Below are 25,796 nucleotides of genomic sequence, written 5' to 3'. Positions count from 1 at the left end.
GACTTGATTAAGATATAAATTTAGAAAGAAGTCATGTTCATAATTGAATACTGACTAAAAATAATTGTTGCTACTGACAGGAAATGTTCATAGATTGTGCGGAGTGCGGAGGTGTGGAGGAAGAAAGTTTCCTTCACACCTCCGCACACTTCATAATGCATCAATGTTGTGGAGATTTGTTTAGCCCCCACCCACCACCTTGTTTATTCCTCCACACTTCGCACAATATATCAATATTATGGATATTTGTTTAGCCACCTCCCCCTAGCCTCCCCAACCCCATGCCCTCTTTCTTACATAAGGGACCTGGACCCCATCAGTTCTGGAATCATTGGGAAAAGTAGTCACAATGCCAAGCATAATGTGTTAGTGTTAGAGCACTCACCAACGGAATGACAACTTTTAAAATTAGTTTTTTTTTTCTTTAAATTAATCTTTGTTAGGAACTGACAAATACCAAAAATAAGTCACCCTCCACGAAGGGAATTATGTCACATCAAGACTCACTCAACCAATGGAAAATAAGAAATAAGATTTCTAAAACTTAGAAAAAATATTTTTTAATTTAAGAAAAATAGTAAATCTTTGGTTAAAGTTACAAAAACTTGGCAAAATAGTTTTATCCATTAACTACCAAATACCCAAAAACCAAATATCATGTAACCACTACACAGGTTATATTCACATGTTCAACGCACTATCAACCATCATATGCTATAATAATAATAATAATAATAATTTATTTAATTATAAATTGGATATTTTAGCTTATTACAATGTGACCACTCAATTTTAATTCTAATAGCTTATAACGTTGATTTTTATATTTCTATTGGATATGTTGTCAAAATTTTCAAGTTGTATTCAATAGTTTGACGTTTATAATTTTCATTGATGTGGTTTAAAAAATAGTATGTAAATGTTATATTCGGTAAAGAAAATTTATAATAAATTTTATTTTATATTTTAATGTTTAGTAATTTATATTATATATAATTCTTTAAATTGTTTAATATATATTTTAATTTCAAAATATTTTTGAAATTATTACTTTTTAATTAAATTATTATTATTATTATTATTATTATCATTATTATCCAATTTTAAGGTCATGGATAAGTCTACGAAGGCATACATACTCTACCCCCTCTTGTTTTGAACCTGTGACCTCTTAGGAGTAAACACGTGATCTTAACCATTAGGCCCACTCAAGTTGCTTTTAACAAAATTTTCAACATTAAATATAAGATTATAACGACTTTCAAATAATCATCATTTTATACGTTGAAATAAATCAACATCATGTTGCAAACGAAACGCCATAAGGCATAAATTGAAGAACAATTGCGACATGGGAATGGACAAATCTAAATAAGACGCAGAAATGTAGCAGAAATGAAATTCTAACGCTGTATAAAGTTGATTTAGGGTGCCTAAGACTATATTTTTTTATTAGTTATTGAATTAATATTGCATATAAATCTCATAAAGTTATGTGTTATTATAACTTGTAGCAATGTTCCAACCAATAAAACTATATGCACATTTTAGAAGATCAAATGGCAACAAGTTTTATTTGGATTCCATTTGGTGAACTAATGTTGATGCTTCTACACAGTTCCTATTCATATTCATATAAGTGGGATTCTGGTCATGCTTTTACCTTCCCTTACAGTGGAACGATGTTCAAGGTAGACATGATATTATTCTTAGATTTTTTTTATTTTTTTTTTAATTGATTTTTTGGCCAGGGCTTTGGTTCTAAATCAATCATTTTTATATTTTATATTGTCTAAACCATAAATAGAAAATTTTCCAAGGCCTACTGGAAAATCTCTTATATGGTAGAACTGAACTATGAGATGGCTATTCTATCAATAGCATTGCAGAAATAAAGACAATGATGAGGCTTGGGAATTCATACAGTAAAACTTTATCAAATTCCTACTGAAAAAATCTCTTATATGATATGTACTTAATAATGGGATAAGTATCATGTCAGTAGTATTGCAGCAAAATTAGCGAAGTTAATCATGTCTCCCAATTCCCAATTTCTCTCATTGTGCTGCATGACTCTTTGTTTTAAAATAAAACCTCAATAGTGATCAATGTCACATCTGTTAACACAGTGATTTATCCAAGAGATAAGACCCTAGTCATTTCTATGTCAATTAATTTAAGATTCTGAATTTCATGTTAAAGTAGGTAGTTAGTAAGTTACACTCATATTTACCCATGCAGAACGATGTTTCCTTTCATGGGCTTTTCTATTATTGTTCCATACTCATTTCATGGGATCTATGTTGTTTTTTTCATTCTGCTTACACTCACTAAGTAGAGCATATCTTTCTTGTAGTAGTACGAATTTTAAGATCTATTCAATGAGATAACCATTGCAATATCCATGGTTGTTAATAGATAATCCAACTCAGCAAATTCTTATTCTGACATGTTTAGGTATCATAGCATTTACATTGCAACAATTATTTGTTTTTAAACATTAGATTTGAAGACTTTATTGAATAATATTAATATTTCTCTCACTTAAATTGTAACATATCGCATGTTTCCTTTCATGGGCTTTTCTATTATTGTTCCATACTCATTTCATGGGCTCTATGTTGTTTTTTTCATTCTGCTTACACTCACTAAGTATAGCATATCTTGATTGTAGTAGCACGAATTTTAAGATCTATTCAGTGAGATAACCATTGCAATATCCATGGTTGTTAACAGATAATCCAGCTCAGCAAATTCTTATTCTGACATGTTCATGTATCATAGCATTTACATTGCAAAAGTATTTGTTTTTTAACATTAGATTTGAAGACCTTATTGAATAATATTAATATTTCTCTCACTCAAATTGGAACATATCACATATGTCTTCACTTACGTTCTTTCTCCATATGCTATGGACTTACTGACATGTTTAGGTATCATAACATTTACATTACAACAATTATTTATTTTTTAACATTAGATTTGAAGACCTTATTGAATAATATTAATATTTCTCTCACTCAAATTGTAACATATCACATATGTATTCATTTACACTCTTTCTCCATATGCTATTGACTTACTGACATGTTCAAGTATCATAGCATTTACATTGCAACAATTATTTGTTTTTTAACATTAGATTTGAAGACCTTATTGAATAATATTAATATTTCTCTCACTCAAATTGTAACATATCACATATGTCTTCATTTACACTCTTTCTCCATATGCTATTGACTTACGGCGTTTTCTTTGCAACATCTGGAGCAATTGTTAGTTATAAACCCTTGTATTCAATCTTTTTAATCTCTAAAAAGCCTCCAAAGAGTAAATAGTGGTACTAAAATTTAAAAGCCAGACTCAACAACTATAGCTTAATTAATACCTTAGAAGAACAATATCGGCATTGCAAGGGCTCTCCATACCTTTTTATATGGAAATGCAATTCATGTTTCCAGTCCTCTAAGGAGATTTTATTAGAGATTTTATTATCCAATATGAATGAATATTGTGAGAGTTTTCACTCACTCTTCACAAATATTAAAACGTTGGCGATATGATAATGGTGATAACCTCCATGCCTACATATATCGAAATAAAGAATTCTCATCCAATTGTTGGAGATGGTTTTCTCAGAATGATGACTAGGGACCATGCTATTGATTATTAATAGTTGTGGTGTCATCCATAGTAATTGGAATGGTCGTCCATGGCAGTATAGTTAGTAGATGTACTGCCTTGGGAATAAACAACAGAGGAAGATGGCATCATTGAATCTTGATCAGAGGATTGGCCGGGTGGCTGATGGTGCATGGCTATTACCTTTGAGCGAAATTTGTATCTCATGATCTCTGCTCTCACTGAGTTGAGCTCTGGCTGTAGGGTCAGTGCTTGCTATTGCAGTGAGGATATGGCTCCCATACATCCATACACTAGATCTCTCAGACGAACATTGGCTTCATAAACCAGGTTGTTCGTTGCATCTGCTCGCTGGCTCTTCGGGACTTCCTGTTCAAGCCCAACCCCACAAGAAGGAAGAAAACACCAAATAAAAATGAAAATTTCACATATTCATTATAACAATATTTTTTATCATCATTTCACTCTTCCAATAATACTCTAGCAACCTCCCACTAGCAAGGAACTAAACCTATGAAAATTGCACATATTCATTATAACAATATTTTTTATCATCATATCACTCTTCCACTAATACTCTAGTGGCCTCCCGCTAACAAAAAACTGAACCTAAACCTGGGTAACCAAATAAAAATCATTCTGCCCAACCAACCTAAATAACCCAATTCCCCAATTCACAAGATATGAACCTTTAACAATCTCTTAACCCATTTAAAATAAAATAAAATAAAAAAAGAAAATTCTCATAACTAACTCAATGACTAAACCATCATCTTGATAATAAATTATTAATTATTAGCAAAAAAAAATTCATTAAAAAATACCACTACGTTATTACGAAGTGAAGAGAAGTTACAGTTATATGCCAACATCCTTGATAGGAGCTTAACAAAGAAGCAGAATGCCCCTCCTCCACCTCTACACTAAAAGCCAAGAACAAGTTTTAATGTGTAAAGCTAATCTGCCCAAATTTAAATTTAGACAAGTTTTAATAAAAGCCAAGAACAAGTTTTAATGTGTAAAGCTAATCTGCCCAAATTTAAATTTAGACAAGTTTTGATGTGTAAAGCTAATCTGCCAAAATTTAAATTTAGATCATTGTTACACCAACTACTAACACTTACAAATCAAAAATTAAACTTCAATCATCATTACAATGACTACAACTAAAACACAATACCAAAAACCATTCTCCTAATAGTTACCCATCCTCTTATTAGCTCTATGGCCTAATATATCCTTAAGCTTTAGAACATTTAGGAGGTAGAGTCATATTAGGTTAGGTTTAGATTGGAGTTCTCAGGAGATCAGATGTATATGTGGGTATTTTTATGTAGATTACAAATTTTGGAAATATTCTATAAATTGTAAATTTTAGAGATATTCTAGATTTTGATTATTAGAAAATGCGTCAAACAACAACTAACATTCTGGAAATATAAATTCACCATATTAGAGTTACATTTAGATTGATATCTTGGTGCAATAAGACTGAAACCAAACCTTTACCAGGAGCATCTTGGACGTGTGTCTTTAATCTTTGGAGCCCAATTGTTAGAGATGGTTTTCTCAGAACGATGACTAGGGACCTTGCTATTGATTATTAATAGTTGTGGTGTCAACCATAGTAATTGGAATGGTTGTTCATGGCACTATAGTCGGTAGATGCATTGCCTTAGGAATAAATAGTAGAGGAAGATGGCATCATTGAAGCTTGATGAGAGGATTCGCCAGGTGGTTGGTGGTGCATGGATGCTGCCTCTGACCGAAATTTGTATCTCATGATCTCTGCTCTCACTCAGTTGAGCTTTGATTGTAGGGACTGTGCTTGTTATAGTGAGGATATGGCTCCCATACACCCATACACTGGATCTCTCTGGCGAATGTTGGCTTCATAAACCAGGCTATTCGCTGCATCTACTCTCTGACTCTCGAGGACTTCCTGTTCAAGCCCAACCCCACAAGAACGAATCAAACACTAAATAAAAGTGAAAATTGCACATATTCATTATAGCAATATCTTTTATCATCATTTCACTCTTCCACTAATACTCTAGTAGTGTCTCACTAGCAAGGAACTAACTGAACCTTTGAAAATTGCACATATTCATTATAACAATATTTTTTATCATCATGTCACTCTTCCACTAATACTCTAGTGGCCTCCCACTAACAAAGAATTGAATCTAAAATTGGGTAACCAAATAACAATCATTCTGCCCAACCAACCTAAATAACCCAATTCCCCAATTCACTAAGATATGAACCTTTAACAATCTCTTAACCCATTTAAAATAAAATAAAATAAAATAAAATTCTCATAACTAACTCAGTGACTAAACCACCATCTTGATAATAAATTATTAATTATCAACATAAAAAAATTCATTAAAAAAAGCGACTACATTATTACGAAGTAAAGAGAAGTTACAGTTATATGCCAACATCCTCGATAGGAGCATAGTGAAGAAGCAGAATGCCCCTCCTCCACCTCTACACTAAAAGCCAAAAACAAGTTTTAATGTGTAAAGCTAATCTGCAAAAATTTAAATTTAGATCATTGTTACACCAACTACTAGTACTTACCAATCAAAAATTAAACTTCAATCATCATTACAATGACTACAACTAAAACATAACACTAAAGCTAATCTACCAAAATTTAAATTTAGATCATCGTTACACCAACTACTAACACTTACCAATCAAAAATTAAACTTCAATCATCATTACAATGACTGCAACTAAAACAAAACACCAAAAACCATTCTATTAATAGTTACCCATCCTCTTACTAGTTGTATGGCCTAATATATCCTTAAGATTTAGAACATTTAGGAGGTATAGGCATATTAGGCTAGGTTTAGATTGGATTTCTTAGAAGATCAGATGTATATGTGGGTATTTTTATGTAGATTACAAATTTTGGAGATATTATGTAAAGTGTAAATTTTAGAGATATTCTGGAATCTGATTATTAGAAAATGTTTCAAAAAACAGCTAACATTTTGGAAATATAAATTCACCATATTAGAGTTAGGTCTAGATTGATATCAAGTTAGTTTTAGATTGATAGCTTGGTGCAATAAAACTGAAACCAAACCCTTACCAGGAGCGTCTTAGACGTTTGTCCTTAAGCTTTGGAGCCTTAAGATATTAGAGGTATATTAGAACTAGGTTTAGATGGGTCTCTTGGTGCAATAGAACTAAACCAAACCCTTACTAGGAACATCTTGGACACGTTGCTTGCATTGAAAACCTTGTGAACAGACGTGAATTTTTTAGGCTCGTGAGGGGGAAAATATGGAGAGAATAGCCAAGAAAAAGTTTTAATGTATAAAGCTAATATGCCAAAATTTAAATTTAGATCATTGTTACACCAACTACTAACACTTACCAATCAAAAATTGAACTTCTATCATCATTACAATGACTGCAACTAAAACACAACACCAAAGCTAATCTGCCAAAATTTAAATTTAGATCATTGTTACACCAACTACTAACACTTACCAATCAAAAATTAAACTTCAATCATCATTACAATAACTGCAACTAAAACACAACACCAAAAACCATTCTACTAATAGTTACCCATCCTCTTATTAGTTGTATGGCCTAATATATCCTTAAGACTTAGAACATTTAGTAGGTATAGGCATATTAGGCTAGGTTTAGATTAGAGTTCTCAAGAGATCAGATGTATATTGGATATTTTTATGCAGATTACAAATTTTGGAGATATTTTGTAAATTGTAAATTTTAGAGATATTCTAGAATTTGATTATTAGAAAATGGTTCAAACAACAACTAACATTCTGGAAATATAAATTCACCATATTAGAGTTAGGTTTAGATTGATATCTTGGTGCAATAAAATTGAAACCAAACCCTTACCAGGAGCGTCTTGGACGTGTGTCCTTAAGCTTTGCAGCCTTAAGATATTAGAGGTATATTAGAACTAGGTTTAGATTGGTCTCTTAGTGCAATAAAATTTAACCAAACCCTTAGCAGGAGCATCTTTGACACATTGCTTGCACCGAAAACCTTGTGAACAGACACAAATTTTTTAGGCTCGTGAGGAGAAAAATATGGCAAGAATGGGAACTCCTGAGCACAGCGCCTCCTTAGGAGCTTGCAGGCTGCGAATGGAGTGATGGTGTTTAAAGTCCCCGGTGGGACAAGGATTTTCCTGCGCCCCATACGATCTACATCTGCTAATTGCTTAAAACTCGCTATCTTGGAAAAGCTCTCAAATTTTTCCCTGAACCAACAAATTCAGACAATAAGTAAGGAAATTTAAATTGTTTCTATTCAAATCACATGATCTTCAAAACCCAAAGCACTGAGACCATTGTTGGAATCTCAGATTAAATGATAAATTAAAAACCCAAAAGCATTGAGACCATTGTTGAAATCTCAGATTAAATGATAAATTCGATCAGTAAATACTATCACCTGGACTGAGCCAAATCACCTTCACATTAGTCGTATGTTATCCCTTCCTTGTTTGAAAAGGTTGAGTTATCTCTTACACTCATGGAAACATCTATTTTTCCATAGTCTACTAGAAAATTACTCTGGCACTGATTTCTTGATTAGGGCAGCATATTTACTTTGCCAGTTTGTTTGGGTTGTGTCTTAGTCTTTGCAGTGTTCTTCTTGAGGCCTGTTCCTCCCCCTACATGTTGATTGACCTGACTTGTAGCTGCTTTTTTCATTTGCAATCCTCTTCTCTCTTTCTCGAGCTTATGGCTTTCTTGAGAATGTTTGAGGTTTGATAGACCTCTTTCATGTTGATTTTTTTCCATTAGTCGACTATGTCCATAGGTATCTCATCTTCCATTACAGAAAGCTTCTGCCTACTTTGCTCATACTCAAGGTTGAGGAAATTGTGTTGAGGTGCCTTGTCTCTTGATGCTGACATAAACGGTAAAGTACCCTGAGACATTTGAAAAGCATTGGTGACAACTTCAGATAAACTTGAAGTTGAAGAATTCTGAACCAAAAAATGAGTAAAACCTTGTTACAAAGTTGTCTAATTGTTGAAGAGGAGGAAAATGTAACTTCAATCTGTACATTCTTAATGAATTAGAAGCATATGAAAGTAAATAGATCAAGGTTTACTTTAGTTCATTTAAAATAACCATCCTCAATAGAATCCTATTGTAACTTTCACAATGGCAAGACTTTAACAATCTCTTAACCCATTTAAAATAAAATAAAATAATAAAAAAAAAAAAAATCTCATAACTAACTCAATGACTAAACCATCATCTTGATAATAAATTATTAATTATCAGCATAAAAAAATTCATTAAAAAATGCCACTACGTTATTATGAAGTGAAGAGAAGTTATAGTTATATGCCAACATCCTTGATAGGAGCTTAGCGAAGAAGCAGAATGCCCCTCCTCCACCTCTACACTAAAATCCAAGAACAAGTTTTAATGTGTAAAGCTAATCTACCCAAATTTAAATTTAGACAAATTTTAATAAAAGCCAAGAACAAGTTGTTGAAAAGTGTGCAACAAGAAATGCTAAATTTAGAAAGTGTTAAAAATAGAAATACTAAAAAATATCACTTCTAAAAATAGCAGTTTGGCCAATGAGCATTTTGGCCACCTTGGGTGAGAGGTGAAACTGCTAAAAATAGAATCTTCTAAAAATAGCATTTCTAGGTCCCTTCCTATTTTTAGCAGTCCCTGGTCTAACTCTAGGAAGTAAAAACGAATTTGGTCTTAACAATAGTTTAAAATGTTAATTAATTAATCTCCATGAGTTAATTAGTTAAGGAAAAAAAAACTTCAAGTCTATGTGAGGACATGCAACAGTTTATCTATTAATTGATGAATTTATCCATCAGTTAAAGAGATAAGGATGAGTTGTAATTAGTTGGCTCAGTTAACTAAGTCAAGTCCAGTTAGATTAATTTAAAAAGTTGTTAAATTAATGAGATTCAGTTTGTTAATGCTTGCATGCATGTAACAACTGGTATTTTCAGATAACTAAATATTATAGCTTAAATAACTCATGCATGTCAGTTCAAACAAAGGACCAGTTGAGATCAGAGAAGGGACAGTGTACTATCAGTTGGATGAATATTCTTCCTATAAAGGAAGCTCATCCATGATGAGGATTTATCTCCTTCAAGTTTGTGCAATTAGATCAGAGGTTAGTGAGTGTGTGAAGAGGCCAATTCACACAGGTGGCAGCACTGGACCCCAAGGAAACTGCACAAGGAAATAGGAGGCTTGGAGGGCAGAGGAGAAGGTTTGTGAGAAGCCTTTGACTATCTAATAGCAGCATATGGATTGTACTAAGAGTTGGATAGCTTCCGAGCTAAGGCTTTGTGTAATCCGGACTATATTTCCACTTGTATGATAATACAGAGATGGGGTTTTAGGCAGGTGCTTTCCCCAGGTAAATTCTTCTGTGTTATGTGTGATTGATTCCTTCTTATCAGTTATATGTGTTCTTATTGATGTTGCTCATGGTTGATTAAGCTTCCACTAAATTGTTTGTAGAAGTAGATCAAGTGTTTTGCTTTAGTACATTTCATTACCAGGTTGATCTACAGGTGGGAAATTTCTACATGGTATTAGAGCTAGCTGATTTGTAGAAAAAGTTCTACATGGTATCAGAGCTAGTTGATTTGTAGAAAATTCTACAAAATTCTACACAAGTTTTAATGTGTAAAGCTAATCTACCCAAATTTAAATTTAGACAAGTTTTAATGTGTAAAGCTAATCTACCCAATTTAAATTTAGACAAGTTTTAATGTGTAGAGCTAATCTACCAAAATTTAAATTTAGATCATTATTACACCAACTACTAACACTTACCAATCAAAAATTAAACTTCAATCATCATTACAATGACTGCAACTAAAACACAACACCAAAAACCATTCTACTAATAGTTACCCATCCTCTTACTAGCTCTATGGCCTAATATATCCTTAAGCTTTAGAACATTTAGGAGGTCGAGGAATATTAGGTTAGGTTTAGATTGGAGTTCTCAGGAGATCAGATGTATATGTGGGTATTTTTATGTAGATTACAAATTTTGGAGATATTCTGTAAATTGTAAATTTTAGAGTACTCTGCAATTTGATTATTAGAAAATGGTTCAAACAAAAACTAACATTCTGGAAATATAAATTCACCATATTAGAGTTACGTTTAGATTGATATCTTGGTGCAATAAAACTGAAACCAAACCCTTACCAGGAGCGTCTTAGAAATGTGTCTTTAAGCTCTGGAGCCCAATTGTTAGAGATGGTTTTCTCAGAATGATGACTAGGGACCTTGCTATTGATTATTAATAGTTGTGCTGTCAGCCATAATAATTGGAATGGTTGTTCATGGCAGTATAGTTGGTAGATGCATTGCCTTGGGAATAAACAGCAAAGGAAGATGACATCATTGAAGCTTGATGAGAGGATTGGCGAGGTGGCCAGTGGTGCATGGTTGTTGCCTCTACGCAAAATTTGTATCTCCTGATCTCTGCTCTCACTGAGTTGAGCTCTGATTGTAGGGAATGTGCTTGTTGTTGCAGTGAGGATATGTCTCCCATACACCCATACACTGTATCTCTCGGGCGAACGTTGGCTTCATAAACCAGGTTGTTCACTGCATCTGCTCGCTGACTCTCAGGGGCTTCCTATTCAAGCCCAACCCCACAAGAAGGAATCAAACACCAAATAAAAATGAAAATTGCACATATTCATTATAACAATATTTTTTATCATCATGTCACTCTTCCACTAATACTCTAGCAGCCTCCCACTAGCAAGGAACTAACTGAACCTATGAAAATTTCACATATTCATTATAACAATATTTTTTATCATCATGTCACTCTTTCAGTAATACTCTAGTGGCCTCCCGCTAACAAAGAACTGAATCCAAACGTGGGTAACCAAATAACAATTATTCTGCCCAACCAACCTAAATAACCCAATTCCCCAATTCACTAAGATATGAACCTTTAACAATCTCTTAACCCATTTAAAATAAAATAAAATAAAATAAAATTCTCATAACTAACTCAATGACTAAACCATCATCTTGATAATAAATTATTAATTATCAACATAAAATAAATTCATTAAAAAATATCACTACGTTCTTATGAAGTAAAGAGAAGATACAGTTATATGCCAACATCCTTGATAGGAGCTTAGTGAAGAAGTAGAAGGCCCCTCATCCACCTCTACACTAAAAGCCAACAACAAGTTTTAATGTGTAAAGATAATCTACCAAAATTTAAATTTAGATCATTGTTACACCAACTACTAACACTTACCAATCAAAAATTAAACTTCAATCATCATTACAATGACTGCAACTAAAACACAACACCAAAAACCATTCTACTAATAGTTACCCATCCTCTAACTAGATGTATAGCCTAATATATCCTTAAGATTTAGAACATTTAGGAGGTAGAGGCATAGTAGGCTAGGTTTAGATTGGAGTTCTCGGGAGATCAGATGTATATGTGGGTATTTTTATGTAGATTACAAATTTTGGAGATATTCTATAAATTGTGAATTTTAGAGATATTCTGGAATCTGATTATTAGAAAATGGTTCAAACAACAACTAAGAATTTGGAAATATAAATCCACCATATTAGAGTTAGGTTTAGATTGATATCAAGTTAGGTTTAGATTTATATCTTGGTGCAATAAAACTGAAACCAAACCCTTACCAGGAGCATCTTAGACGTGTGTCCCTAAGCTTTGGAGCCTTAAGATATTAGACATATATTAGAACTATGTTTAGATGGGCCTCTTGGTGCAATAAAATTAAACCAGACCCTTACCAGGAGCATCTTGGACACGTTGCTTGCACTTAAAACCTTGTGAACAGATGCGAATTTTTGAGGCTCATGAGGGGAAAAATATGGAGAGAATAGCCAAGAACAAGTTTTAATGCGTAAAGCTAATCTTCCAAAATTTAAATTTAGATCATTGTTACACCAACTACTAACACTTACCAATCAAAAATTAAACTTCAATCATCATTACAATGACTGCAACTAAAACACAACACCGAAGCTAATCTGCGAAAATTTAAATCTAGATCATTGTTACACCAACTACTAACACTTACCATTCAAAAATTAAACTTCAATCATCATTACAATGACTGCAACTAAAACACAACACCAAAAACCATTCTACTAATAGTTACCCATCCTCTTATTAGCTATATGGCCTAATATATCCTTAAGACTTAGAACATTTAGTAGGTAGAGGCATATTAGGCTAGGTTTAGATTGGAGTTCTCAAGAGATCAGATGTATATGTGGGTATTTTTATGAAGATTAAAAATTTTGGAGATATTTTGTAAATTGTAAATTTTAGAGATATTCTAGAATTTGATTATTAGAAAATGGTTCAAACAACGACTAACATTCTGGAAATATAAATTCACCATATTAGAGTTAGGTTTAGATTGATATCGAGTTAGGTTTAAATTGATATCTTGCTGTAATAAAATTGAAACCAAACCCTTACCAAGAGCATCTTGGACGTGTGTCCTTAAGCTTTGGAGCCTTAAGATATTAGAGGTATATTAGGACTAGGTTTAGTTGGGTCTCTTGGTGTAATAAAATTAAACCAAACCCTTACCAGGATCATCTTGGACACATTGCTTGCACCGAAAACCTTGTGAACAGACGCGAATTTTTGAGGCTCATGAGGGGAAAAATATGGCGAGAATGGGCACTCCTGAGCACAGTGCCTCCTCAAGAGCTTGCAGGCCACGCATGGAGTGATGGTGTTTAAAGTCCTCGGGGGGCCAAGGATTTTCCTATGCCCCATGCGATCTGCATTTGCTAATTGCTTAAAACTTGCTCTCTTGGAAAAGCTCTCAAAGTTTTCCCTGAACCAACATATTCAGACAATAAGTAAGGAAATTTAAATTGTTTCTATTCAAATCACATGATCTTCAAAACCCAAAGCACTGAGACCATTGTTGGAATCTCAGATTAAATGATAAATTAAAAACCCAAAAGCATTGAGACCATTTTTGAAATCTCAGATTAAATGATAAGTTTGATCAATAAATATTACCACTTGGACTGAGCCAAATCACCTTCACATGAGCCGTATGTTATCCCTTCCTTGTCTGGAAAGTTTGAGTTATCTCTTACACTCTAGGAAACGTCTATTTTTCCATGGTCTACTAGAAAATTACTTTGGCACTACTTTCTTGATTAGGGCAGCATATTTACTTTGCCAGTTTGTTTTGGTTGTGTCTTAATCTTTGCAGTGTTCTACTTGAGGCCTATTCCTCCCCCTACATTTTGATTGACCTAACTCGTAGCTACTTTTTTCATTTGCAATCCTCTTCTCTCTTTCTCGAGGTTATGGCTTTCATGAGAATGTTTGAGGTTTGATAAACCTCGTTCATGTTGATTTTTTTCCATTAGCTCAACTATGTCCATAGGTATCTCATCTTCCATTACAGAAAGCTTCTGCCTACTTTGCTCATACTCAGGGTTGAGGAAATCATGTTGAGGTGCCTGCCCTGAGACATTTGAAGAGCAATGGCAACGGCTTCAGATAAACTTGAAGTTGAAGAATTCTGAACCAGAAAATGAGTAAAACCTTGTTACATAGTTGTCTAATTGTTTAAGAGGAGGAAAATGTAACTTCAATCTATGGATTCTTAATGAATCAGAAGCATATGAAAGTAAATAGATCAAGGTTTACGTTAGTTTATTTAAATTAACCATCCTCAATAGAATCCTGTTGCAACTTTCACAATGATAAGGTAGCATTCTATATGCTTAGTGAATTGAATGCAAGGACTTTGAGAAAATAAAAGACAGTGAAACAATCAAGCATCATATCACCTATCTATATTTGATCGATCACTATAAACCCAAGAGAATCAAAATAGTTATCTTCAACTAGTGGAGTAGGACAACTTAGAAGCACAACCATTCATCCATGACAAAATAAAACAATAATTGGTAACTGTTGTTAACCAAGATGAGCCTCTCCTGGTAACTATTGTTAAGTAAGATGAGCCTCTCCTAAATGGCTCTCATTCCAGCATTTTAAAATTCAAATTCAAAGCCAGTAAAATATGTTGACCAAAACGTAGATTCTATGATGTCTATTTGATAACCTTTTATAGATGTTAAATTTGTTATTTTTAATAGTATTAATATAAAATAAGGTAGAAAAATGTTTTGTCCAAAACGTAGATTTTATAATGTCTATTGGATAACCTTTTATAGATATTAAATTTTTATTTTTTTAACCGTATTTATATAAAATAAGATATCAAGTGTGGTAAATCATCATAAAAAACTGGTAGGGTGGTTAAATTCTAATTTAGCTTTAAAAAATACAAGCACATAGTGAATGTCACAGAACAATAAGACCGTGTTTGAATTGGAGGGATCACAAAGTGTATTTACAAAGAAAATAATGTTCAATATCATAAGTAAAACATATTTTTTTAACAAAAATAATAATGGAGGGCTCAACTAATTTTAAATAATATATTTAAGGCTCTTTAGTGACCAAATTTGGAAGGAGTCGATAGTCACAAGGAAAATCTTGTGCATACTCCTTTGTTCATGCATTGGTCATGGTTTGAGGGTTGGTTTCCACTTAACAACAATTTTTTAATCATAAGGTTCTTTCTTTGGAAGATAAACTTGATTATGGAAGGCTTGGCCAACACATATTTGATTTGACTAAATGTTGACAAATATCACTTCTTCCTCTTTCCCTTGGTTGAAATTTACTACCACAAGAGAGCATAAATAGAAAAGGACCAATCCTTCTGGAAATATAAATTCACCATATTAGAGTTAGGTTTAGATTGATATTTTGGTGCAATAAAATGGAAACCACACCCTTACCGGGAGCGTCTTGGATGTGTATCCTTAAGCTTTAGATCCTTAAGAGATTAGAGGTATATTATAACTAGGTTTAGATGGGTCTCTTGGTGCAATAAAATTAAACCAAACCCTTACCAGGAGCATCTTGGACACGTTTCTTGCATCGAAAACCTTGTAAACAAATGCAAATTTTTGAGGCTCGTGAGGGGAAAAATATGGCGAGAATGGGCACTCTTGAGCACAGTGCCTCCTTAGGAGCTTGTAGGCCGCTCATGGAGTGATGGTGTTTAAATTCCCCGAGGCCCCAAGGATTTTCCTGCACGCCATGTGATCTGCATCTACTAATTGCTTAAAACTTTCTCTCCTAGAAAATCTCTCAAAATTTTCCCTGAACCCACAAATTCAGACAATAAGTAAGGATATTTAAATCGTTTCTATTCAAATCACAATATATTCAAAACCCAAAGCACTGAGACAATTGTTGAAATCTCATATTAAATGATAAATTAAAAACCTAGAAGCATTGAGACCATTGTTGAAATCTTAGATTAAATGATAAATTCGATCAGTAAATACTATCACCTGGACTGAGCAAAGCTAGAACAACTTAAATGATGTAACTTGGATACTCTTTAAAATAGTTTAATTGCCCCAAAATAACTCCCATCCTCAACCCCTTAGATAAAATCCATAACATGTTAAACATATATTGATGATTTTTATTTCCATATACCTTTCTCTGGACAATCAAACATGCTCACGCTTGAATTATAGGCTGGATCAGGTCTCCTGCCACTGCAATGAGGGTGATATAGTTCGGTCCTTTAAACATGAAACAAATTTAATTTCAAAATTTCTAGGAACATTTTAGCAACACAACTCATAGGGATTGACCTAAGGCGCGCCTTGAAATTGACTGCACCCCAATTTGGGTAGTTAGCAGCACATCTCCTAGATTTTCATGAATGAATCCCAGAGGACCCACCAGAGATTTTCACGAGCCCATTAGATGTTTTCGTAATAAAATTAGGATCATGGTTCTCTCCAGAAATGGAAACAGAAATAGAATTGAGCCCATTGTTAATATCCTCTTCCTGAGACTTTTTCTTCCTATTGCGAGGACTCTTGAAATGAGGCTTGGGACTCCGCTGATTTGGGTTTCCGAGGTGGGGCATTGAGAAAGAATGTTTCCTTCAGTAGGGAAAGAGATGGGTTCTAAAGAGGGGCATTGAGCAAGAATGTTTCCTTCAACATGGAAAGATTTCTCAGCAAACCCATACCTTCCATCTACATTGCATTCAAATTCATGACATTTATCATCGTTTGCAATCTCAATATTCACATTAGAGCCTTGGGTTTTGCAGTCCTTACCTCATCCTGTATGTTCTTCTTCTTCCGCACAGTCCAAAGGTGTTAATTGTAGATTCTCCTTGCGTGCTCCTTGCAAAACTCCTCTCAAGAAGCCCTCAATTCCTTGGAAGCAACATAAGCACATTTTCTAGATATATCTCCATCTTCTTTCCTTTCACTACATTTTCATTCAGCAAGTTCCTTCTCGAGCTGATCATGCCTCTTTGAAACAAGTAATTTATGAGGTTGAGCCTTGAAATTGACTGAACCCCAATCTGGGTAGTTAGCAGCACATCTCCTAGATTTACATGAATGAATCCCAGAGTAATTTCACAGGTCCATTAGATGCTTTCACACTAAAATTAGGATCACAGTTCTCTCCAACAATCACATCAAAAGGAGAATTGGGCCCATTGTTAATATCCTCTTCCTGACTTTTTCTTCCTATTGCGAGGACTCTTGAAACAAGGGTTGGGACTCTGTTGATTTGGGTTTCCAAGGAGGGGCATTGAGCAAGAGGGTTTCCTTCAGCAGGGAAAGATTTCTCAGCAAACCCATATCTTCCATCTACATGGAATTCAAATTCATGACATTTATCATCATTTGCAATATCAAGATTCACATTAGAGGCATGGGTTTTGCAGTCCTTACCTCTTCCCATATGTTCTTCTTCTTCCGCATAATCTGAAGGTGTTAACTACAGATTCTCATTGCAAAACTCCTCCTGAGAAACCCTCAATTCCTTGGAAGCAACACAAACACATTTTCTAGATATATCTCCCTCTGCTTTCCTTTCACTACATTTGCATTCAATGGGTTCCTTCTCAGGCTGATCATGCCTCTTTGCAACAAAGGATTTGTGGGGTTGAGCCTTGAAATTGACTGAACCCCAATCTAGTTAGTTAGTAGCACATCTCCTAGATTTACATGAATGAATCCTAGAGGCATTAGCCAACGAAGGTGTTTCTGAAATATTGGATTTCAGAGACCCACCAGAGCTTTTCACAAGCCCATTAGATGTTTTCTCACTAAAATTATGAACACGGTTCTCTCCAACAATGGCAGTAAAAGGAGAATTGAGCCCATTGTTAATATCCTCTTCCTGAGACTTTTTCTTCCTATTGTGAGGACTCTTGAAACGAGGGTTGGGACTCTGCTGATTTGGCTTTCCAAGGAGGGGCATTGAGCAACAATGTTTCCTTCAGCATGGAAAGAGTTGAGTTTCGAGGAGGGGAGGAGGGGCATTGAGCATTTTTTAAGCTGGGTTTTCGAGGAGGGGTAGCGAGCATTGGCTGTGCTGGGTCTCTGAGGAGGGGCATCATTCACTGATTTGGGTTTCCCAGGAGTGGCATTCACTTTCTATTCATATGGTTTCAACCAGGATGATTAGTATGGTTTCAGTTATAACTATATGTTTAATCCAACGATGGAAATTATTTGAATCGTCTAACATCTCAATCAGACGGATTATAGAAAGACAGATGTGATAAGAGGGGAGATAATTTTAGAGGGAACGCCTTACGACGTAATTATTTAGATTTTTTTAAATTTTATTATTTTATTTTTTACTATAAAATTATCATAGTTTTTGATTTAGAAGGCTGAAAAAATGTTATAAAAGTAATATCTAATTTGGATATAATTAAGTATTTATGGAAAAAAGTTTTCTTCATGTGCAACCTTCTTAGTATGGTAAATATGACAAATTATTGCCTTAGATGTGTTGAAGTGCCAGGAATTGTTAAATGTTCAATTTATCCATGTAACTTGAGGGAAGGATATAATGATATTTTAATAATATCAATATCATGTGAAATGACATATTTATTACACAAAGTACATTTTACAACTCAATATGAAATACGTGTAATTCCTTTCATGCTAAAACTTGCACTAGCATGTTCCCTTTATAGTGTAGGCTATAATAAAAAGACATAATGATTGTATATATTTGGTTAGTTTTAGATAAGAGCATTATAAAATTCCAATAATCCTTAGAAGAATATATGTAAGCAACAAAAAAAGGGGTTTTGTAGGTGAATTCCTTACAAAAGTGCCTCAACAAAACGTAGTGTACAACACATAATACTGCTAAGGAATTTTTTTAATAGACTTCTTCCACCATTAGGTAATTATAGTAGGCTTTATTTGGCCATTAACATTTGATTCAACTATCTTTCATTTACACCCCTCATTAACATACTTGTTTGTTTCTCTATTGAAAACTCTTAGGAAAAGGAAATATGCTTTGGATGGGACATCTTCTACAATTTCCTCACTCGTTTCATGATGTTTTACATAATTTCTCATTTGGGAGGGAGCCTCTAACTAGATGATGTAGGATTAAGAAATAATCTCACACAATATTGTAAGTGTGTCCACCTGATGTTTTTTGGATAACAAAAGCCCCCAGTAGAGTCCATATACTTGTGCTTGATTATTTTTCATATGACCAAGACCTCATAGATACCTAAACACTTTGTCTTGCTTTAGACCATAGAGTACCCTAGATGTGATAAAAATATTTCAATCCCACACTCAAACATAAATAAAATATTTTGATGTAAATATGAATAAAAATAATTGTATATTAACCTTAAGACAAAAGTAAGTAAAACATATATAAATATTATATATATATATATATATATATATATATATATATATAGATAGAGAGAGAGAGAGAGAGATAGATAGAGAGATATATATATATATATATATATATATATATTCACTTGTATTCTTTTATATGACCAAGACCTCATGAGTACCTAAACACTTTGTCTTCCTTGGGACCATAGAGTACCCCTAGATGTGATAAAACTAGCATTTGCACCACATGTTGCAAAGAAAACGCCGTAAGGCAATGGTATAAGAAACAATAATATAGAAGAAATAGGTCAACATTTTATGTAATTTTGTTTCTTTACTAGTGTTTCTTTTTTATCATAAACTGGGTTCTATTGTCTAACAAATCATCTTCATTGATTTTTACACTTCATTGATAAAGTACAGAATCAGATTCCTAGCAAAGTTGAGATTTATACCTTATTATCTTAAACTTGTGGTTATGTTGTTGATGATTCAAGCCATTTTAACAAAAACAAAGTCGAGATTTATAACTTGTTATCTTAAACTTGTGGTTATGTTGTTGATGATTCAAGCCATTTCAACAAAAACAATTTGAGCAGAATGTAAACTCCCATTTAGAATAATATCCGGTCTAAGTTCCTATATATCCATTAAGTCAATCCTATATCAAAGTATGCACTTCAATGGTTATGGAGTACAAAATTGTTTCAAATAAAAGGAGAAAATACAAATACGTACTTACAAAAGTTTGTGACTTTCTGATTGTGGAAGGATAATTGAAGCATACTTCATTGCAACCCAGGGGGCAAATTTTTCAAGAAGAAGAAAAAAAAAGTGGGGGATGGGGGTTCCTAGACCCCACACACTCTTTAATTGCATAACAAAGTTTGGCATCACCAACTCTTGCCTACAATATTCGTCAATAGGCGCATCATAGTCGTAATGGTGGTAATGTATGGACCTCAGCTTGTCTGGACAAATACATAGGAAATTTTTATTAATACCAAAAAATAGATGATTTAGGGAATCATGAATAAAGAATGATTTAAGCCCTTTCAACCTAGTGCAAGGTCAACATATAAGAAGGAAACTCTTCCCTGAAAGCATGGATCTCTCCATTTTTGCATATATGTTTTACTCTTCCTTGTGATGGCATGGGGTTTCCAAAGGCTTTCCTGAGCCTTACACGAAAGGCTTTTTATGGTACGATGGACACTGGGCAATATTTGGTGTTGGAGGGAAACCCCAGTCAAGAAGCTGGCTTGTTGGATCTTTGGGGAGACCAGGAAATCCATATTGCTTTTCACAGAGGATCATCCCGCCAGACTGCAGTAAACTACCACCAATCACTTCGAGTGATTTCTTCGACCAGCCTGCAAGGAACTCTGGTTTTCGCTTCAAATTTCCATCTTTACATTATATTCACGTTTATATGGTATATAGATGAGAAAACCTTGCATATTTTGTCTTTATTGGTTTGGAATCATGGTTTTAAATCTTAAAAATAGCTTTTTTTTATTAAAAACTAATTATTTCATGTATTTTTTAAAGATGGGTTCATTTAGACCTGACTAGTCCTAGTTTGACCGGTTCCAGTTTGAAACCTGATTTATTAAGTAGACCGGTCCAGTCACTAGTTCCGGTTTTTAAAAATATGGTTGAGAAGGATTTCAATTACTGCTTGTGGTTTAAGGAATCGTGGAAATGGGACATACCACAGAAACTCAAATGCTTTTGTTGGTTGGCACTACACAACCGCATCCTTACTTGGAAGAATATTAAACAAAGGGGCTTTATTGGTCCAGGTATTTATCTGATGTGCAAGCGGGGGAATGAAGTTGCTGATCATTTGTTGCTTCAATGTGCATTTGTTATGGTAGTTTGGGAGGGGGTTTTGGATGCTTTATGTATTGTTCTGGATGCTTTTACATTATTTAGTCAATTTGGAGGAGTTAGAATGCACTAATTTGTTAACAGAAAGTTGCAATTGTGCAGGAAGTTATTATTAAGTCTGGTGCCTATGTTGCAGAAATAAGGCCGACTAAAAAATTCAGATTCCTAGGTATCTGGAATACTTTCCAGTGGGGTTTTTTGATGGGGCATGCTTGCATAGAAAATGCGATTTCGGTGAAGTCATTCTATTGGAGTCAGACAACTTTTACCATTTATGTTGGGAGGGAGGTCATGGGACCAACAATAGAGCTGAAATTATCACTTTACGGGGTGTCCTCATAGGAGCGAAATGGCTGGGACTAGAGAGCTTATTTGGAGAAGCTAAGGGCATAATTGATTGGGTCAAGAATTACATTCTATTGGAGTTAGACAACTATTACCATTTATGTTGGTAGGGAGGTCATGGGACCAACAATAGAGCTGAAACTATCGCTTTATGGGGTGTCCTCATAGGAGCAAAAATGGCTGGGACTAGAGAGCTTATTTGGAGATGCTAAGGGCATAATTGATTGGGTCAAGAATTACACTCTGTTTAATCCTCCTATTTTATCAAATTGGATGAGGCAGATTCAGCACCTGGTAAGTACTTTCCAACAGATAGATTTTGGTCATATATATACAGGGAACAAAACCAAATTGTCGATCTACTTTCAAAGCAAGGCATCACAAAGGAACCTGGTAAGATTCATTTCGCAACTTTTATTGAAGATGTAATGACAAATGTTGGATGCATTAATTTTACTTAGGAGGTCACTGATGATATGATATGGAAACATAAGAGAAATTATTCTATAGGTATTTTGAGGGTTAAGATGTTGGATACACATGTTTTAAATTTGTGTGTTTTTTGGACAATATGATCTGGAAACATAAGAGAAATTATGCTATGGGTATTTTGGGGGTTAAGATGTTGGATACACATGTTGTAAATTTGTGTGTTTTTTTGGACAATATGCAATTTAGTTTAATTTGATATAGATGAATATAGGGTAGATCATAGAGAGAAACTCTAAAACAAAAAGGAAATAGACATGAGAGATTTAGGAGACATGAAAATTTTTTATAGACAAATACAAGATCATGTACAAGATACAGAAAATATTACCGATAAGAGAAGTTATGCTATGGGTATTTTGGGGGTTAAAATTTTGGATACACATGCTATAAATTTGTGTCTTTTGGACAATATGTAGTTTAATTTGATATGGATGAATATAAGGTAGATCACAAAAAGAATCTCTAAAACAGTAGAAAGAAAATAGACATAAGAGATATAAAAAAAATCTTATAGACAGATACCAGATCATGTACTCTCTTTTTGTATTAATAAAAAGAATGAAAAAAATATGAACACCTCCACGATTACACTAGACATTAATACTGACTCATTTTCTTCGCACTCAACTGAAGGGACATCATCTTTCACACCCTGAGAACTACAGCATAATTTCTCGTCTTTGCTTTGTCGCATAATTGCCGGCACTGGTTGCTTGACCTTTTCCATCTGTTGTTTCAATGATTTGTCGCAAAACATTTTCCCAGTGAACTACAAGAAAATACACCCCAAAGTGAATTTGTGCAGGCCATCTTTGCAGGACTGAAAGGCATCGGTGTAATTTCGAAATTGCTATTCTTGATTGAATGATCTTCATCTTCCGCCGAATCGGTAACATTATTGTTAGAGTTTTTCTCTATACAAAGCCCGGGAAATGAGTTGGATGGAGCCGAAACCTTCAGCTCAAGAACCACATGGGATTGGGGGGTGTCATTGAATGATGGGCTAACTAGATCAAGGCTATTGGAATTGGTTGCCGGAATTAATGATGACGATTTGGGACTTGCAGAGGGTTCTAAGGTACCGATGATAGGAAAGAATTCAACATCGTGTGCATTCAATTCAATTATATCCTCATCCTAGTAGTCATTCATATTTTCTTGTTGCGGAGAACCCTCAAAGACTTCAATCAATTCTCTGTTTAAATGAGAGAGATTCAAACTGAAATAGCCCCCAATTTCTTTGGGGGATGCTGATGAGTACCACTCTGTGTTTATATTCACTGTAACCCTGTGGGGTTTTTGAATAGCTTCTACGGCTATATATCTCCTGTGTAGCAGTGGCAAACGTATTCACATGCAGCATTTGTTGGCAATGATCACTGAGATCATCGATGGATAACTCTGCTAAAACTGATTCCAGTAACATGATTTTTAAATCAAATACTGCTTGATAATCTCAGATATGGCATTTGAATAAAATGGTGGGTGGCAGTGGAATCGTGTATTTATGGTGTGCACAGGAAACTGCAACTGCAAACATTGAATATGTGTAGAGAAAAGTAGGGTTTTGCCTTTTTCTATCAACAGGTAGGGTTTGTTGAGAAGAGAAAATGTGTTGAGTGGCGTTGCACTAAGCGGGATTGTTGGGATTCAACATTGATTGCGCAGTTGTTGCATACACGACCATGAAATTTATGTAAGCAAAGGAATTGGGAAATGCAGTGGGGTTTTAGAGATATGTGATGTTTGTAAGTATAAACTCTTTGAACAACAGTAACAAAATGCAAAAATTCCATCTAAAAAGAATAACTAGAAACTTGAAATTCTGGCCAGAATACAAAGTAAACCTTGTTGGACTACATTTTTGGGTTGACTCTCCAATTGCAATACAACCCTAGCATTCACAGGCTGCTATAGAAAATGTCTGTGGCTCTCGTAAGGACAAACAAGCCAAATATTGGTGAATATTGAAAAGAACCAAATGACGATATGGCCATTCTTGACTACATTTAAAATATAAGATAGTCATAAATTAGAATAGAATCTTATAAAAAAGAATGACCAAAGTAAATGAATGAACTCTAAAATAGAATACCACTTGAGAAACATCAAAAGGCTCAATTCCTGTCCATAGACAATACCACTAGGGAAAGATCCATAATCCCTGCTTGAGCTACTGGATGCTAACTACTTTCGTCTCTTTCTCAATATCAACACTAGGGAAGTTTGTTGGAGGCATCTCATCCCCACCAACATCAACAGATTCATCACCAGCGTCACAACCTACACATGTACATATGCTTACATGAACAACAGTGATGAAACGCATAAATTCCATCTAAAAAGAATAAATAGAAACTTGAAATTCTGGCTAGAATAAAGAGTAAACCTTATTGAACTATGTTCATGGGCTTACTCTCCAATTGTGATACAACCCTAGCATTCACACGCTGCTACAGAAAATGTTAGCGGCTCTCGTAAGGACAAACAAACCAAATATTTGTGAACATTGAAAAGAACCAAATGACGATATGGCCATTCTTGAGTGCATTTAAAATATAAGACAGTCATAGCACTAGGACAGCATACCGCAGGATTAGGAAGCCTTGCTGAAGCTTGGGTATTTCTAGTGCCTTCGCCTATCTCTTTGAGGCAATTGAAAACAAGGTTCTGTAGCTCCCATAAATAATCATCATCAAAAGCATCAATATCAACTTCAATTTCCTCCTCATTTTGACTTAGACCAATGTGCTTCCTTAAGAATGTAATTATGGGTGCCGCCATCTCATCTGGTTATTTTTCAAGATCCTGACAAAGCTTCTTCTTTTCGTTAAATGACATCGGGTGTTTGCATTTTCAACCTTCGGTTCCTGCTGACTTGGTACATCTGAGAGAGAAGCAGAATTTGGAGGTTGCACCTTTGGCTTATTTCTTGTTTTTGTAATTTTGTTACTATGCTATTACTTCTTGGTTGGAATAAGTTGAACATCCTAAGTTAATTTTCTATAAACTTTATCTCCAACCAAATCCCCTGTAACCTCCAATGCATAAGGGTAATTAGGAAGCATATTGTATGAAGTCCTAGCTCATACCTTTTTAGATTTTTTCATGATGGAATTCCTGTTGAGGCTGTTCTGAAATTGGTATCTCTCACGAGTTAGTATAAGGAGAGAGGCCATTCAATATATGAGCCAGGGCTTTCTCTTCCGCCAGAAGAAAGAAACCCTTGCCAAACGTAAAAACCCTTGTATGAGCCAGGGCTTTTTCTTCTGCCAGAAGAAAGAAACCCTTGCCAACCGTTCCAAGAGCAAAGGCAAGTACTCCTATGGGCGGAACAGAGCGTATGAGCGCCCAGTTAATGTTCTTGAAATTACATATGCTTACATGAAAAACAATAACAAAATGTAGAAATTCCATCTAAAAAGAATAAATAGAAACTTGAAATTCTGGCTAGAATAAAGAGTAAACCTTGTTGAACTACGTTTGTGGGCTGACTCTCCAGTTGTGATACAACCCTAGCATTCATAGGCTGCTACAGAAAATGTCAATGGCTCTCGTAAGGACAAACAAACCAAATATTGGTGAACATTGAAAAGAACCAAATGA

The 25,796-nt window shown here is 34.4% G+C and overlaps 1 protein-coding gene and 1 pseudogene across 1 annotated transcript; both read right to left on the bottom strand.

The window, feature by feature from the left end:
- Positions 1-5,263: 5,263 nt before the first annotated feature.
- On the bottom strand, positions 5,264-7,848 carry LOC149190368 (LOB domain-containing protein 15-like; annotated as a pseudogene).
- Positions 7,849-10,983: 3,135 nt separating this feature from the next.
- Positions 10,984-24,974, bottom strand: LOC149190367 (uncharacterized). Its single transcript, XM_089410493.1, has 6 exons — positions 24,780-24,974; positions 24,607-24,640; positions 24,382-24,473; positions 14,127-14,245; positions 13,288-13,540; positions 10,984-11,310 (listed from the first exon to the last, which is right to left on the bottom strand). Exons 1-6 carry the CDS (start codon positions 24,972-24,974, stop codon positions 10,984-10,986), a joined length of 1,020 nt encoding a protein of 339 aa, XP_089266619.1.
- Between the last annotated feature and the right edge of the window lie 822 nt (positions 24,975-25,796).

This window comes from Pinus tabuliformis, chromosome 3_1 (assembly GCF_031772625.1).
Source record: "Pinus tabuliformis cultivar Carrire ecotype Pingquan chromosome 3_1, CPIR1, whole genome shotgun sequence".
Taxonomy (NCBI): domain Eukaryota; kingdom Viridiplantae; phylum Streptophyta; class Pinopsida; order Pinales; family Pinaceae; genus Pinus; species Pinus tabuliformis.
The sequence above is the reverse complement of the archived record's forward strand: the minus strand, read 5'-3'. Positions and strand labels throughout refer to the sequence as shown.

Coding starts and splice junctions, on each gene's coding strand:
- LOC149190367 (XM_089410493.1), bottom strand. CDS start 24,974: ATGGCGGCACCCATAATTACATTCTTAAGGAAGCACATTGGTCTAAGT. Junction 24,474..24,606: donor GGTTGTATCACAATTGGAGA/GTAAGCCCATGA, acceptor GTACATGTGTAG/GTTGTGACGCTGGTGATGAA. Junction 13,541..14,126: donor AAAGTAGGCAGAAGCTTTCT/GTAATGGAAGAT, acceptor ATGTTGGTTCAG/GGAAAACTTTGAGAGCTTTT.